The sequence below is a fragment of the Hibiscus syriacus genome, unplaced genomic scaffold (assembly GCF_006381635.1).
Source record: "Hibiscus syriacus cultivar Baekdansim isolate YM2019G1 unplaced genomic scaffold, ASM638163v2 tig00110783_pilon, whole genome shotgun sequence".
NCBI lineage: Eukaryota > Viridiplantae > Streptophyta > Magnoliopsida > Malvales > Malvaceae > Hibiscus > Hibiscus syriacus.
Window position 1 is genome coordinate 942,526 of NW_024062861.1, and position 17,782 is coordinate 960,307.

At 32.0% G+C, this 17,782-nt stretch overlaps 2 protein-coding genes across 3 annotated transcripts; one reads left to right on the forward strand and one right to left on the reverse strand.

The window, feature by feature from the left end:
• Positions 1-2,292: 2,292 nt before the first annotated feature.
• On the reverse strand, positions 2,293-3,213 carry LOC120140367 (BAG family molecular chaperone regulator 2-like). Its single transcript, XM_039155355.1, has 2 exons — positions 2,930-3,213; positions 2,293-2,730 (listed from the first exon to the last, which is right to left on the reverse strand). The coding sequence occupies exons 1-2, from the start codon at positions 3,195-3,197 to the stop codon at positions 2,501-2,503; spliced, it is 498 nt and encodes a 165-aa protein (XP_039011286.1). The 5' UTR covers positions 3,198-3,213; the 3' UTR covers positions 2,293-2,500.
• A 9,012-nt stretch (positions 3,214-12,225) lies between these two features.
• Positions 12,226-16,742, forward strand: LOC120140362 (uncharacterized membrane protein At3g27390-like). 2 transcript variants are annotated; one of them, XM_039155352.1, is made up of 11 exons: positions 12,226-12,396; positions 12,486-12,694; positions 12,945-13,053; positions 13,137-13,329; positions 13,403-13,539; positions 14,562-14,850; positions 15,237-15,343; positions 15,423-15,540; positions 15,645-15,840; positions 15,947-16,187; positions 16,274-16,742. In XM_039155352.1, the coding sequence occupies exons 2-11, from the start codon at positions 12,601-12,603 to the stop codon at positions 16,548-16,550; spliced, it is 1,761 nt and encodes a 586-aa protein (XP_039011283.1). In that variant the 5' UTR covers positions 12,226-12,396; positions 12,486-12,600; the 3' UTR covers positions 16,551-16,742. The 2 variants fall into 2 exon arrangements, with proteins under 2 accessions (XP_039011283.1, XP_039011282.1); XM_039155351.1 differs by having other exon boundaries at positions 12,226-12,694.
• Positions 16,743-17,782: the final 1,040 nt, after the last annotated feature.

Genomic DNA, 17,782 nt, shown 5'->3' on the forward strand with positions numbered 1-17,782 from the left:
CCATGTCTTCTAGCATGCTTATGTTTATGAGACTTATAATGTTACTCTAGATTAGTGATTATACTACTAGGCTTTGTAAGCTCAACGTTCGGATATTTTCGTTCGTAGGTTAGTTAGATGAGTCATTCGAGAAGCACTATCACAGTAGGACTTCCAACATCCCTTCCAGAGTATTGTACTGTAGCTTTTAGTGGGCATTGTATTCATAGGACCCTTATTATTGTACCAAGTTTGTAAACTTGAGATTTCATTATTTTTATTTAAACTATGTGTCATGGAGCTCTTGAAAGTATTTTATAACGGTTATAGATGTCTAGTTTGGAAAAATATAACAAGTTTTAAATGTAAATGAAAAAGATTTTTTAATTTAGTGATTGCCTCAGTAACCTAACGTGGCACTTTAGACCCACTCGAATTTAAGGTATTACACCTTAAGTAGTGCTTCCACCTGCATCATTCAACCACGAAAACTATCCAACAAAATCATAAAATAAAAAACAGCAGAAAATTACTGAAGTACAAACAATTAATTATGTCTAAATGCTGTGAATAGTAACTCTTTTCAAGAGTTTACAGTTGACCCAGACGAAACTTCATATTACAATATGGAAAACCTTTAAACGAAAAAAGTATATATATTCACAAAGAAAAAGTATTTCATTATAATAGGTAGAATATTATTAGAGGATTATAATATAGTACATTAAATCATAGAAGCCGAGATATATATAGTTGTATGGCCATAGTAATCCGAGAACCTCTGCATCCATCATAAATCTTCATTTTTTCTCTTAATTTATTTTTTGTGAAACAATCAACATCACAGTTTTCGAACCGGAGAAAACGGAATTTAAATCATAAACTCTAAACTAACTCAAAATTATTAAAGATGCATAACTAGAAATAAACTGAAATGATAAACAATATTGGTGTACCAAATTATTCTGCCACTTTTAACTTAAACAAGTCCAGAAAAAGTATATAAATGTGTTGGCCACTTATAGATTATATATTGCAAATCATTCTCAAAGTAAGCTTCCCTACATATCATATTTGCTTTCAAATACAAGGAATATGCAAAACCTGTCATGGGACCATATGTGTTTAGGCGTGCAAATATATAACTTAGGAATGACCTTGAAATGAGCATTTACAGGGTTTTCAATATAAAACATTTCCTTTTTTTGATTGAATTAAATAAACTTTACCATATGAGGGACCTAACTTTTGTAATCAAACTCAATACCTCATCAATTGCCAGCTCTTCTTCCTTAAAATTTTCCTTCTTTAAGTCTTCTTTCCCTCAACTTTGACAATTATTTATATAATTTAGCAGTGAAGGATCTTGCCAAAAATTTAAGGGACAAAATGTTAATCTTCCCCTTTAGTCGCCATAAGATATAAATGTTGTCATTTTAAGTCTCGATCGTAACAGTGTTAAAATATCTTGTTAAGTAATATGTGTCATGTTCTGGTAATTTCGAAGATTTTATTTTAAAATAAAAAATAAAAAATAATTTATTTTAAAAACCCCAAAATTTTGAAAATCTTAAAAAAGACCTCAAACTTTAAAAAAAAAAATATTCGAATCCCTATACCCACGCTGGCCACTACCGTTTGCCATCGTTACCGTTGACCAAATCTCCACCCACCGATGACACAATCACCCAACAACACAACCACCTTCATCACAAGCACCTAAGGGATTTACTTATAGCAAATTTATATGTTTTGGGTGTAAAACGAAAAAAAAATGTGGGAAGTGACTTTCGAACGGAGTCAACGAAAGTTTCTATTTCAACGCATGTCCGGGCGGAAAGGATGAATGAATGAAATAGATATATTAGGGAACTCAATCAATGTTTCTGAAGAGGCGAGGAGCGGATTCCCCTAATTTATTTTTAACTTTTTTAGAAAAAAAAATCTTCAAAATTACTAGAATTCAACATGTGTCACTTAACAAGATTTTTTAACGGTCGTTACAATTTGAGCAATTAAAATAGTAACGATTGTTAACGTTATACACCTGAACTGATAGAAAAATAATTTAGACACATAAATAAGAAAAACTGTATAATTTATACACTTATTTTTATATTAAGCCTTTGTGCTGTAGGCCTCAAATAAAATCTTCGTTATTGGGTTAGATACTCTAATTTGACTTGCTTGATAGCTCGAACTAGTTGTATCAAGCTTGATTAACAATAACACAATCAAGTTCAAGTAATTTGTGGACGTAAGTGTCCCCTGACACTCCTAATTAAAAATAATGAAAATTGTTAGTAAAATATCACATCAAATGAGGAATCAACATACTTTTATGACCATATTAAACTATGCCAAAATATGTGGCAATGCATCAGCTTTCATATTAAATTATATTTAGCTTTTAATACAACCCAAGTCCCTAATCTAACCGAAGTGAAACATTTCACCCATGTGTTTAGCACTTTTCTTGGTGGTTAGTAAGTACAATATTTTTGTTGGTTTCAATCAAGAGTCATACACTTATTGTACAATAAGGTGAGCCAATCTGTTGGGTTCCTGTCATTCTATGATGCTTCTTCATTTCTTTTATGGCGGGATCTTCAAGCAAAAGCACTTTATCTTTGTCTTTGACCCCAATCATGTATAAATATTCATCATCACCCCTTTCTTTCCCTTTGAATAGTAACCTTTGCTCCCTTGGCTCCAAGCTTGTTATCAATGACAAAACCATCTTCAACTCCCCTGAGAAAATTTGCCCAATGACTTCATCAATAACCCAAAATTTTAAAGGACTAAACTAACTCAACACCTTAGAATCTAATCTCAATTTTTGGTTTCAATACTTCTTAGGTCCCTGTCAGTTTTAAAATTAAACAATTTACCCCATGATTTAATGCTAATTTCGTCCCTGATATATAAAAGGTGTATAAAAAATGCTTACCAAAAGTGGAAGTTGCTCCAATGGAGACATCATGGCATTGAGAAACAGTTGAGACTCTGATAGTGATCATCCCTTCACCAACACTTGAACCACTAGTTTCTCTCCTTTGAACAAGCATCCCACCGGGCCTAAGTTCCCATTTGATTTCATTAATAGTACTATTCTTGTTGTTATCTCCACATCTCTTTTCACCGCCTTTTGCACCATTCCCACCATTGCCAAACCTAAAGCTGCCTCTGCAAAACCTCTTTGACTTCAACTTCATCATTCTTTCCCCTTTTCTTTTGTCTTTGAAGCTTATGATCTGTATCAATGTCTCCAACAAAAGATGAAAGTGGGTATTATATAATAGTTGAGAGCATGGAATGGGGTGGAGGGAGACAAATAAATAAATAAAAGGAAGCCACTAAGGGTGAGGGACATAGGAAAACAAATGAGATGGAGACATATGGAGAAAGTTATAATATGGGCGTGGGTTTCGTTTGCTGCTTTTGTGGGAGCTTGATTCAAGTGATAAGTACTTTAATATTGTTTAAATAGGTCTTGAGTTTGAGTCATTGTCTATATAAAAAATTTTCACTAGAAAATTCACCTACTAAAATCAAATATGCGACACAGATCGATTCATATTTGTCAGATCAAATCCCTAGAAACCGGGAAGGCAACAAAAAAAAAAGAAAAGCACATGGGTCGTGGTTGCTGATTGCCATGGACATGCTTGCTTGATTGGCGGGCTGAAAACACCTATCATATACATTGGTCGGCTGGCAAATTTTGCTCATAAATCTGATAGATTATAATTTTTTATTAGTATGAGTTGATTATAAGATAATATATGTTCAGAATTTTTTTATTTAATTAACAATAAACACATATACCTTACGGATATAACTGCTCAAATTCCAGATCTCTAGAAAGAAAATAATCTTTTTCTTTTTACCGTTGAGGTCGGTCAATAAATTCTAAAATCCAAACACTTGGATCAACTGATATAGGCTATTCAATTTAATTAATATTAAATATTTGATAAAAAAAGATTTATCTTCTTTATAGTTTAGTCTAATTTGACAAGATTATTTTTTTATTTAAACCCAATAAGTAAGTACACATAATAATACAAATAACTTAAAAAAATATTAAATTATACCGAATTAAACTAAAACATGGTTGTTCAACAACTAAAGAAACTCTAATGGTTATATGATTTTCATAATATAAATATGTTTCTTTTCTTTTTACTCTTTTCTATTAGCATCAGCAGCTGTTTTATATAAAAATATATTTGAGTTTAAACTTATATAATATAAAGGTCATTTTTTTCTATTAATCCTTTTATTTGAGTTTAAATTAAAATTTCTAACTTTTTTCGTGGGAATTGAAAAGGAAAAAAAACAATATTAAACGCAAAGTTTAGTTAAGTTCTCATTAAATCAAGGGATAAACTTCCCATTTCAGACACAAGATTCCTTAAAAACTTGATAATATTTTGATGATTACCACCAAATTTAAAATAATGAAACTCAAAACTTATAAAAAAATAATTAAAGAAATCAATTAATCAATGAACCACAATTGATTGATTATTGTGGTGATTATAAATTATTATATTAATAAAAATGATTAGTTATCTTGCAAGATTTATTAAACATGATTATGTTCCAATGACACACCCCACATGTATAGTAAGGAAGAGACATAGACATATAGTGACATTGGTGGTGGTAAGCCACGACCAAAGACCAAACACAAGAGCAAAAACCTAAAAGTCCATGTGTAATGGGCCCTCTACTCCAATGACATATATTCCTCATTTGGCATGCATGAATCTTCTCCTCTTTTATTCATATTCCATTCGATTTATATCTATTAAATTAAAACTTTAGTAGATTTAAATTCATATTTTTATAAATTTAATATTCAATAAATGATTTAAAATTTTAAAATTTAGAATTTTTACATACATATTTAATTATTCGATTGAATAATGATATTTAATTTAGATCCAGATAAAAATATTCAGATAATATTTACATACATATTTAGTTATTTGATTGGTTGCATTTTCCTAGACCATATAAGATCTTGCCTCGGAGCTTTTAGCAAGTCACTCAGTACCACAACGGTTCTTGAAGCTGAGACGTGGGGAATCCACGAAGGAATAAAATTAGCATGGAACTACGGCTTCGAGAAGTTACTAGCTCAAACTGATAGTAGTGATGCCTCATCTCCTTTCTCCTCCATTGTCAACCAATCCTTTTGCTGCAATAAAGCCATCGCTAGCTTCTGTTCTAAAGCATGGTTTGTTGGTTTCTTGCATATTCCTCGTGAAACAAATGAAACAACTGATTACTTAACAAAGATGGCGCCCTCAAAATCCCTCTCCCTTATTATTGTTGATCCTTTGCCGGCCCCTATATTCGTGTAAAAGCCTAAGATAATGGCTCATTTTCTATTAAAAAAATAATTCTCAGATAATATATAGACAAAATATTATATTTAGGTAAAATTATGATTTCGAATATTTCAAAAATACATATATCTAATACGTTGTCATCCATATATATTGGTGAAAAAGAAGGTTATCCTTTTTGCTAGAAACATGTGAAGATGGCAAAGGCATGGCAAATATATGGAAGCACGAGATAGATACTGTCACACCTCCCATAAGATTTGTTTCTTGTTTACATTCCCAAGCCTCAGATTTCATGCGTATGGAAACTGATCCTAAAGCTATCCAATCATGGACTAGCATTGCATGAATATGTATTCCCCAACTTTTATTTGTTCAACTTTTATAAACCCTAGAAACATGCAGGTTTGGAGATATGATTTCGGTCTTTATCGGTTTCAATATTATTTTTGAAAAGTGATTTTGAAAAATGATTTTTTTAAAGGAACAAACAAGCATCTAGTATTTTATTCTTGATGATTTGACAAAATTAGATCCAAGTTAATTTTCATATTTATTATGATTTAGTTCTAACAATTATATCATTGAAATTTTATAATTAACATATTAAATCGTCAATGTTAACTTTGTTAAAAAAAAGTATATATACGTATTTGGTTAACAAAGCGTAATTATAATAAATTAAAAATTCGTTTTTTTTAGATAAAGTGACAATGTAAATAAACCTAAGCTTAACGTATTAAATATAATATTCTTTGTTAAAAGATTATGTGCAATTATTATAAAAATAAATGGTATGGGCTAGAGTCCTTTGGGTACCTTTGTACTGGATTTGCATGGTCAGACCTGGGTTATTTGCCATTAATGGTCCCTTTTGAGATGATACCATAACCAAATCAAACACATTAAGGAGACAAACTTAGGATATTTATTATCATGCCGATCTTCTCTGTTTTAAACTCTCGGATTGGATTTGGATACATGATTTTCGTTCATGGATGGGGTTTTCACGTCATTCGACCTTGATTTACGGTTTGTCGGTGGTCTTTCAATAACTTGATCCCCTTTTATGGTTTATTTGTCGATACAATCAGATTTGTTCATATTTATCTTTTGTTCAAGTTTATCTTGTTATGTATTTTAACCTTTTCCTTGTATGATCATTGTGTGATTTTGAGTGACTAAGTTTTTGTGTTATTGATTATAGAAAAATGTACGTAGTATGTGTTTAGTTTACGGTTGTGGTTGTAAATCTTCATTGTAATTTGGATATTTTCTATTTTTAATAAAGCCATTAACTCCTATAAAAAAGTTTTAATGTTTGTATTAATAATCATTTTGAATCATATATTTTAAAAATGTTTTAGATTCTAATGTTGTAATTTTGGTCAAAATGACAAACTTTTTATATAAAAATCGTTAGTTGAATGACGATCAACATCTGTTGCTAAAATGTTATTTTTATGTGTTTAGTTATTGACGTGTCAATATCTCATTATAATAAATGATGTTGTGACATTTTTCATGTTAATAAATAAGTGTATATGAAAATATTTTATCAACAACAAGTGCTGATCATTAATAACTAATAGTTTTTATTAAGGTAAAAACTATTTTAACAAAAAAAGGGGTTGAAAGTTAATATATTTTAAAAATATTATTATTCTATATACAGATTATGACATATAATCCACATATAAATCAAAAGTTTGTGTATGAAAGTTATGTTGAGATATGGGATGTGGTTGCACCACTATCAAATATATCAAATAACCATGAATTATCGTTGATCACTCCAAGTTTAGATACACGAAAATCAAAATTGTCAATGATCTTTTAAACATTCAAAACCTCACTTAGATGAAATAAATTTCCAAATGCTCTCAAATGAAAATACTTAGAATGAATTGCGATGCTTAGGAACCTCTTAGCTAATGGGTAATTATAGGGTTGGTTTTTCATCAAAAACCAACCAAACTACCTATACCACATCCCACATACATGACAATGAGAATATGAAAAGTGAGAATAACTTTCATGAGCAGCAGTTGATCAGCCACTCACGAACCATTAAAGGAAACTGTCAATATTTTCTCACTCAGTTCGTAATGACCATGAATACTTAAAGTTTGAATCGAAGTAATCAATCACCTTCAAATTATCTATTCATTTATAAATAAGCATATAGTCCTTTGTCCCTTTTAGGTATACGAGCACCAGTTGATCAACCACTCATGTACCACTTAAGGAAACTGCCAATATTTTTTCACTCAGTTTGTAATGACCATGAATACTTAAAGTCTGAATCGAAGTAGTCAATCACCTTCAAATTATCTATTCATTTATACATAAGCATGTAGCTTTTGTCCCTTTTAGGTGTACGAGCACCAATTGTTTAGCCACTCACGTACCACTAAAGAAAACTGCCAAAAATTTTTCATTCAGTTTGTAATGACCATGAATACTTAAAGTCTGAATCAAAGTAGTCAATCACCTTCAAATTATCTATTCATTTATACATATGTAACATCCCAAAATACGGGTTAGTGACCAAAATTGTAAAATTTCAGAATATGGTGATTAAAGTAGAATAGTTTAATAGTTTAATGATTTGTTCGGAAATATTTCCTAAAAGTTTATAGTAATTATCCAAAGAATTAAAGGGCAAAATGGTCATTTGACTTGAAAATTATAATTAAATGATATATAGGCATGTGGGATAAGGATGATGAGATATTTTCTCCACTTCATCTCCTTTGTTCTTCCACACGAGAGAGAGAGAGACATCAAAGGTGAGTTTGCTATTTTGTTAATTATTTTTTGTTTTAAAAGTTGGGTTATGATCACTAGATGATAATTAAGCTTAAGGAAAGCTTAAGTTATCTTAAAAGCAAAAGATAAAAGAGTTATGATAGATTAAAGAAAATGAGTTTTTATATGAAATCATGGAATAGAGTTGATAAGTTGAATTTTAAGTTGAATTTGACTTGTCATCTATGAGAATAAGAAGATAGAAGTGTTAGAATTGTATTTAGAACATATTGAAATTTTAGTATGATTCTTGAATTTCATATAAAGGATAGGATTTTGAAGTCATAGAGGATTTTCATGGATATAAGTTAGTTTAAGTAATGGTATTTGAGTTTAATGACATGGTAGGGGTTTAAAATAGAAGAATTGAAGGAAAATTTGATGATTTTCGAGCTTAAAATACAATTTCTGGGTAGAGGGAACCGATACCCTATGAATGGGAATCGATTCCCCCTCTTGAACGAAAAATTCCAGTATGTTCAAGGGGTATCGATTCCCGTGGGGGGGTATCGATTCCCCCCTAAATGAAAATATAGAATTTGATTCATTAAACCGGTTTAAGTTATTAACATCAAGTTTAAAGTTTAGGCTTCTGATAGTTGTTTTGAAATGATATATTTATGTAGATATTGAGCCTAAACAAGTTCCGGAATAATCAAAGGATTATAATCGAATCAAAGCAAGGCTAAGGTGAGTGCAATTTAATTTGTACTTATATTATTGAATAAACATTGGCTTGCGATGAGCTAGTGATGGAGTTACTATGGTAAGAAGTAACTCCTAAAATGTGATTTGATTGGTAATTTATGTGATGATTTGTGTGATTATGGGATATGTGTTAAAAGACAATGATCTAAATGACTACATGAATCATGTGGTATAAGTTATGTGATTACATGTATGTATTAATACATATTGCTTGCATTACATGTTAATGTGATTATGAATAAGTAGAAAGGAAACAAATGATGATATAAGAATCTATTATAAGATATATGATATGAAAATAAGATAGTGAGCTATGTGAAAGAACTATGAGCTTATATGAATATGTGATATGAATGAAGCTATATGATACGATCTATGTGATTACATGCACATATGATATATGTTATATGAAATGACATATGAATAGGCAATACGTGATACATGTGATATGATATGGAATATATGGTTACACATACATGTGGTATATGACAGAAGAGAAATGACAAGTAATGTGAACTGTTAAATGATAATGCCCATGTTATGTGATATGAGAGCTAGGGTATAGTTGGCATGCCAAGGGTCGAGGGTTTACCTATGTTCTTCGGGACATATGGACTGTTTACCTATATTCTTCGGGACATATGGACTGTTTGCCTATGTTCTTCGGGACATATGGACTGTTTACCTATGTTCTTCGGGACATATGGACTGATTACCTAGGTTCTTCAGAATCTATGGACTGGTCCTTCGGGACATTGATCGAGCTGTGGTGACAGCATATGTGTGCACAACCTCAATGTACTCACATACCTTAAGTTCTCAAAAGTATACATGGGCTAATACATGGTCTTTACAGAGAGTAAATAAATAAATTGATTTGCTACTATGTATGTTTTGTTGTGAAGTAGTATATGTGTTCCATGGTATGTAGAGAAATGTTCGATATATATATTTATACGATAAAAGGTATTAAAAGTACTTGTATTATCTTATGTTATCATGTATACTGAATTATATGCGACACGATTGAATTCATAGATTGAATGTTTATATTTATGAGAAATGCATTATTATTATGTTTTTGCTTCACTAAGTCTATGACTTAGCGTGTAAGTGATTTACACGTAGGTACTGAGAAGCAGAAGGATCAAAGCTAAGTTCAAAGTAACAACATATCTCTGCTCAAAGATCAGATCAGAAGTAAATTACACAGTATGTAGTATTATGTGATAAATAGGTTGGCATATAAATAAAGTAGGTAAATTAGGTATTTATGCTCTGATCGAGTTTTGTAATATTTTAAACATATTTATATAAGTATAAATGCAAAGAAATGAACGGTTAAATTTTTACGAGTGTTATGTGCAATTTACGAAAATCACTGTAGCAGGTTACTGTAGTACTGTTCATATTGTATTTCACCGTTCATAAACACGTTTTTATCTCAAAATTTTATACCAAACACAATTGAATAATATATGATTGTATTTTCTTTTAATATAAATTCCAAATGTTCAGTTATTTTACAATAACAAAGGTTTTGAAAATGTCAATGTGACATCTCGGACTCGTATTCAGGTCGGGTACGGGTTGGGGTGTTACAACATAAGCATGTAGCCTTTGTCCCTTTTAGGTGTACGAGCACCAATTGTTTAGCCACTCACGTACCACTAAAGGAAACTGCCAATATTTTTTTCACTCAGTTTGTAATGACCCTGAATACTTAAAGTTTGAATCGAAGTTGTCAATCACCTTCAAATTATCTATTCATTTATAAATAAGATGTAGTTCTTTGTCCCTTTTAGGTATCTCAATTAGAATTTAAGATCTAAAATGTTTTAAATATATTAAATAATATTCAAATAAATATATTTGTAAAATAATATTTTTGTAGTTATAGAAAAAATAACCTTATCTTATATACCGAACAAATTCGATTGGTTTAAGTTGATTCGATTGATGTAACTAAAACTCTGCCGACTAGTTAGAACTTTTCTTATATCAGCAGATATATAAATTTAAATTAACATTTTTCACGTTGATTTATTGCATTAAAAAAGTAAACTTTCAAAGTAATACCCAAAGTTTGATTAAGATCAAAATTTAGATACATTGTATGCATATAAACTTTAAGTGTAGATTCTATATTCTTTGACTTTGTAGAAGAATCGAAAACGTTTGAAATCTTTCCAATAAACTGATAAAAAGAATGTACCAAATTGCATTATATATGGATTATGTGAAGGTCGAGTGATACGAGAATATGAGGGTAAAATTAATTATTTTATATTAAATTAAAATTATTTTTTAATTAACATTTTTATGAGATTCGAATATTTTTAGATTGAGATATCTTATTAGGATACAATTAAATATTCTATATAAAAATATATAATAAATTTTATTTATACTCGAGTAGATCTGTCATAATACTCTAAAGCGGACAAAAGAAATGAAATCATAGCCACAACTAATTATTTTAAAATAAGAGACTTATGCCAGAAGATTTTTTACATTAAAAGTTAATGAAGAAAGGTATAATTTATGTTTTTGGTACGTGTTTTATTATAAAACTTATATTTTGGTATAATTAATTTTTAACTTTCTAATAACTATTTGATATTTTAACATTTATATACTTCATTTTTTATATAAATGATTTGCTTTTTTTTTCCGATGATTTTTTTTAAAAATAATTATTTTTAATTTCTAAAATTTTATATATTTAATATTAATCCACATGAAGATTACATGTCACGTTCTAATTAGCTGAAAGTGTCCTATAATGTGTTTTAGTGAGTGTCACATGTTAACCGAATTTTCTAACACTGTTACAAATATTAGACTGAAGTGGGCAATGAAATATAAGTTTAGGATCAATTTGGGACTAAAAGGGAATTTCAAGGACTAAAACATACATTAAGCCAAAGAGATGTAATAAAGCAGTCCTTTCAAAAGTACAAATTAACAAAGTTGGGTGGTAAGCTAAAGCAAACGCATTAGTTCAGTCTTAAATCATTTTCTTTATGATTTTTGGACAGCAAAGATATCGACTCAACAGTGAACCAACTGATCATAGACGCAAGTTGACCCACGCGCTATTTTATTCACTTTGCAACGTGGCATTATGTAAACGAAGCGTGTAAACCACTGCTAATGTCACGTTCGCTTTTAGAATCAAATTCCCCATCTGTTCACTAAACGGAGCATGATTACGACAAAATCGGCGTTTTAATGCGGATTTTTAAGGTTTAATTACATTTCTAAGACGGAAAATGTTGTTTACTTACGTTAACTTCCTGTTGGGACCAAAGAAAACTGAAAAAAAAAACGAAAAGAATAAAGAAAACCTGAGAAAACTAAAGAATTCTTTGCTTTTTCCAAGCTCTTGACAGTAACTGATTAATCCACGAACCTCGATTCCCTCTCGACTTCTGGGGAAAAAAGGGTTATCAACTTCCAATTTGCTCAAAAACTGCACATCCCATGTGATATATTCATTCAAAGCTTTAAAGCCTTCGGCTTTGATTAAACCAAGGTCTCAGAATATTTTTATTTTGATTTTAAATGTTGGGTTTTGAAGCAGATTGGTGTTAGTGAACTGGGTTTTTGTCTTTTATTTTTCAGTTGTTGAGTTGGGGTTTCACCAGTGTTTTGCAGGGAAAACTTTGGAGGTTTAAGCTGTAAGATGGAATTGTAGTGAATTTTGTGAAGATCTTGAAAGTGAATTTCAGGAGAAATAATGGAGCCTCCACAGGGATTTTTGGCTACTTTATGGAACTTTATCTGCTTTCTGCCTTACTTTATTGGCTTGCTTCTATTAGGCACAATTAAAGGTTAGTGTCCCTAAATTGGTGTTTTGAGGATATATTTTCCATTTGATTGTTTTTTAGTTGCAGAATTATATGTTGATTGATAGTTTTTCCTTTATAATCTGTAAAGTGGAGGGTTGGGAAATGGGGATTGGGACTTCCGCTGCCTGATAATGGTGCAATTTAGTGATTAAATGCAATGTCAATGCATATATGGCGAATCATAGGTACTGAACTAAGCAATCTAATCTTCTAATGCACTGTTAATCTTCAGGAATCATTTTCTGCCCTCCGGTATGCCTTGTTATGATGGTCGGAAACTCATCGATCATATTAGGCCTTGTGCCATATCATTGTTACTGCACTTATTATAGCATTGTGAGGTGATTTTTCTTGATCCTTGACTTCCCCATTTGCGTTGCCTCATTTTCGATGTATTCCGTTTCTTACTTGTCTTAATTGGCAGAGCAAAACTATTAGGGCCATTTCTGAAACTTGTTATCTGCTTATTCCTACCATTTGTCTTGATACTGTGGGTGGTTGTTGGCATTGTTGGAAGTATCTTGGGGGGAATATTGTACGGCTTTCTTTCTCCAATATTCGCCACTTTTGATGTTGTAGGAGAAGGAAAGACCAATGTGTTTTTCCACTGTTTTTATGTAAGTCATAAATATTTACCTTCATGTCGTCAATTCTACAATATGGGGACTTACATATTGGCCTGTTTTTCAGGATGGTACTTGGAGCACTGTCAAGGGCAGCTTCACTGTTGTCAAGGATTTCTGTGATGTTTGTTTCCACTCCTACAACTCGTTTATGGAAGACCTGCAACAGAAAGAGCCTCCAAATGGACAATACTACGAGATAAGGTTAGATGCGAACTTCTCTTTTCCTGTTTTAAGCCATGTTACTGTCATGGCCAAGATTTATTCCTCGGTCAAGAAATCCTTTTATCAGCAAAGAGCATTGCTGATTATGAAACCCTCAGCAACTTGTATGTCAAGTCTAAAATTTATATGGGAGCCTGTTATAATAAGTTTAAATTTGTGCATCATTCTATTCCTTATTATCATTGAATTGTTTCTCCCGCTATTAGAAGTTAAATTGATCACAACTTATGGTCTTTCGGTTTTGAATTCACTGGTTCTTTCACATATTGGTTCTAGTAAATGCATGATAGATTCTATTGCCAAGAAATTAGATTGAGTAAATTCTATTGTCCAGACTTTGTTTTATCATTTAGGTCTCTCACAAAGAATATGGCGGCGTTATGCATGTTTACCTCATTCTTTTATTTGCTTAGAGATTGGCAACCGTGTCCACTAAATGCTTTCGGATGGTTCAAAGTTTGTGTTAGAGTTGTGTGACCCAAATTCTGTTTGATCCGGCCTGAATGTTCGAGGTGCAATTCACTTGTTAAAGAAATAAAATAGAAGGCAAAATTGAGGATCTATGGGGTCTGGACCTATTGAGTCCGTACAAGATTATACTTCTATTCTCAGATGTTGGTTAAGTGTAATAAATTCAGTTTGAGTAGATTTCTTTCTATGCAAATTTCTTTTGTATTCAAGTACTTATTCCTATACATAGATACTAAATCTACGTGATTTTATTTGTTTTTTATTATTGCTTTACAATCATTTATACTGCCATCATTGACATCTAGTGTTACAGTTTATATGACAAAATAGCGTCTATGAACTAGTTGGTTCAAAGTTGAAATTGTAGAAGAAATTTAGTGAACTATGTTCATGAATGTGGAGAATTTTGTAACTGCTTGCTATTTAGGTTCCCATACGATAGGAACTTAAGCATTGTGGGGTTTCACTTTTTTCGGAATATAAATCCTTTTTCAGGTCAACTACTGAGCTTTTTATGAACTTCATTGCAGAATCCGTTATCTACTTCCTGCTCTAATAGCTGCAGTGCTTGGTTCCATGGTTGATTTTCCTGTGATTTCGCTTATTGCCCTATTCAAAAGTCCTTACATGCTCTTTAAAGGGTGGAATCGGTTATTTCATGACCTTATAGGTCGAGAAGGCCCTTTCTTGGAGACAATATGTGTACCATTCGCAGGCCTTGCTATCTTACTCTGGCCACTGGCTGTTGTTGGGGCAATGTTGGGCTCAATGGTCTCTAGTATCTTCCTTGGTGCCTATGCCGCGGTGGTGGTTTACCAGGTGTATATCTTCTATTTAGTTTTAGTTCCTTTGCTTAGTCTTCCAATAAAACATCATCTTCCGTTGATTTTCATTCGAATATTGATGCAGAACTTCATAAATGCAGCAGCATTTAGCTATATAAGTTCTTACGCTTGGTTCTGATTAGTTATTTGACATTTGAAGTACGAGATCTCATTGATAATCGTGTTAGGTTATTTGTTGTTGCATTATCCATGGTACCACTTGACATCAAATCCATGTTCCGTTTTCTTCTCCGAGCTTCATACTTTATTGAATGTGACCCAAGTGTTTTAATGGAACCTGCAGGCACGATAGAGACCATGTCTTCTTTTTCATTTTTCCCTTTTGACATATAACTTGCCTGTACGTGCTTTGATTTGCAGGAATCCTCGTTTTGGTTTGGGCTTTGTTACATTGTTGCTTCGTTGTCCATATATGATGAATACAGCAACGATGTCCTCGACATGCCAGAAGGATCTTGCTTGCCCAGGTTTCATTCACCGTTCCTATAATTTGTTCTCTAGACATTATAAACTTTGGAAAATTTACGAGCTTTCTTTTATGAACAGGCCTCAGTATCGTAGAAACAGAAGGGGACCCATCCTGAGAACTGATTCTTTTAGACCCCGTCCTCCAGCCCGCATTGATTCACTTAAAAATACGAGGCTTGAATTGAATCCACTCGAGGTGATGACTCGTTTGCTTGTGGTTTCCTTCCCTTGGAATAAAACAAGCATTTTGTATTTTGCTGTAGTTGGGTGGTAAAATAAGTTTGCTCACGATTAGTGCAGCTACTCGAGGGCTTATTTAAGCAGTGCCATGTCAATGGCGAGAAACTGGTTTTGGAAGGTCTGATAACTTCTAAAGACATTGAAGAAGCTAAGTCTATCAAAGGAAGTAGAGTGGTCAGCATCGGCTTGCCTGCTTATTGCTTTCTTCAGGCACTCTTGCGCTCCATGGAGGCCAATAAATCGGGCATATTGTTGAGTAAGTAAATTTGTTTCCTTCTTGTGCCCCTGAAGAAGAGTTACTCGTGACAGATTACGAGCTTTCGAATGGCTTTGACATCATCTAAGGAATTGCTTTTACTTAGGTGACAATACGGAAATCACAGCCACAAACCGACCGAAAGACGCCATCTTTGATTGGTTTCTTAATCCCTTTTTGATACTAAAAGAGCAAATCAAAGCAGAGAATCTTTCCGAGGAAGAAAAGGATTACTTGGGCAAATTAGTGTTGCTGTGTGGTGATCCAGCACGGTTGAAAGATTCAAATATCGGATCTCCACCAGAATCTGAGCGTAAACGAGCTGAACTTGATGCATTCGCCCGACGGTGAGAATGCAACAAATACATTTTCTTTCTTGACATTCGGGTATGCTAACTAATCTAACCCCATCGGTTTATGCTTTGTAACGAAGGTTACAAGGGATTACCAAATCGGTTTCAAGGTATCCGACTTTCAGGCGTCACTTTGAGAAACTTGTCAACACACTATCCGAGGACCTTTCGAAAAAGGACAGTGGCGGTGGCAACAGCAGCTGCAGATCAAGTAAGGGGGATCGTCGTCCAGCTCCGCGATCAAAGAGCTCCATTGCTCGGTTATTTAGCAACAATTCTTTCAAGCGGAGTACAAGCTACAACATGTCGGATCAAGAATCACAAGCAGTTCTTGGCAGGGATGTACAAATCGAATAATGCAGCACTAGGATGTTAACGTCGGCCAATAGTCATTTCCGCCGGCCGGATTTTAGCCTTTGTAATAGCTCATTTCGAGTTGTGCATGGTTCGGAGTTCAAGCCTTTTAATTATTTTGATTACATGGGAATGATAAGGTTCACAATGTATCGTAACATATACATGAATTTTATAAGGGATGTACTCATTTCATAATGTTATGGATCGTACAAGTACATATATCATATAATATCATAATAATTATATTAGAGATTTTAATTATATGTGTCGTATAGAAAAGCACATGAATTATAATAGTTAGAAGTTAGAACTTTGTCCATTTTCGGTAGTTAAAAAAGTGTATTGTTCATTCTTAAAATCTTAGGTTGAAGTAGTAGTTAAGAGGGTGTATGCGTTTATAATGATTAAGAAAGATTATGAAAAATATTATCTTACAATCATCTTAAATTACTCAAAAAAAAAAAATTTCTAACATTCTTTTTTAATTGATAAAATTTATTAAACTTTTATTTTACAAATAATTTAACTAAAAAACAAAAAATAATTAAAACATCCCTATAAAATTAGGTAGAAAGGTACATACTAAAGTCATAAAATAAAATAAACTGTAAATTATACTAATGGTGTCATTAAACTTTTAGCATTCTTTCATTTTAATCATCAAACTTTTAAAACTTATATTACAGTTGTTACATTTTTTATTGGCTTAATGTAAAAATAAGTGTCCAAACTATACGCAAAGTTAACTTTAGGTGGTTAAAGAATTTTTTGTTAAAATAGATACCTAACGTTTTCAACTTTAGACTTTTAGGTGCATGGACAGTCTTTAAATTTGATCGTTATTTGACACTTGTTAGGTATATAAAATTTCAAATTTTTTATTTTTAAAAAAACTTAAAATTATTATTTAAAAAACTATTTTTTTAAAATTATAAAAAAATATTAAAAAACCTTAATTTCAATTCCCTCACTACCACCTGCCACCACAACAGAAATCTCGACGGCCTGATTGCCCGAACATCCAACGATCGAACCCCATGATTCAAGTAATGATTGCAGTAAAAATTTGTTGATTGTAGCTACTTATTGATTCTGACTATGGGTGATAATTCCAAAAATTTAAGCGATGATTTCTCTCGTTGTGTATTAAAATATGGCTAAATGAAGTGAGTGATGACGAAGGGCGACGACCTAGGCAATATCGGCAGCAACCAACGTGGGTAAAGAGTATT

What these genes read in the sequence shown, in the direction of transcription:
- LOC120140367 (XM_039155355.1), bottom strand. Translation starts at nt 3,197, where the DNA reads ATGATGAAGTTGAAGTCAAAGAGGTTTTGCAGAGGCAGCTTTAGGTTT. An exon ending in TGGAGCAACTTCCACTTTTG is followed by an intron (nt 2,731 to 2,929) that starts GTAAGCATTTTT and finishes AAATTTTCTCAG; the next exon opens with GGGAGTTGAAGATGGTTTTG.
- LOC120140362 (XM_039155351.1), top strand. Translation starts at nt 12,601, where the DNA reads ATGGAGCCTCCACAGGGATTTTTGGCTACTTTATGGAACTTTATCTGC. An exon ending in GAAGGATCTTGCTTGCCCAG is followed by an intron (nt 15,344 to 15,422) that starts GTTTCATTCACC and finishes TTTTATGAACAG; the next exon opens with GCCTCAGTATCGTAGAAACA. An exon ending in TAAATCGGGCATATTGTTGA is followed by an intron (nt 15,841 to 15,946) that starts GTAAGTAAATTT and finishes GCTTTTACTTAG; the next exon opens with GTGACAATACGGAAATCACA.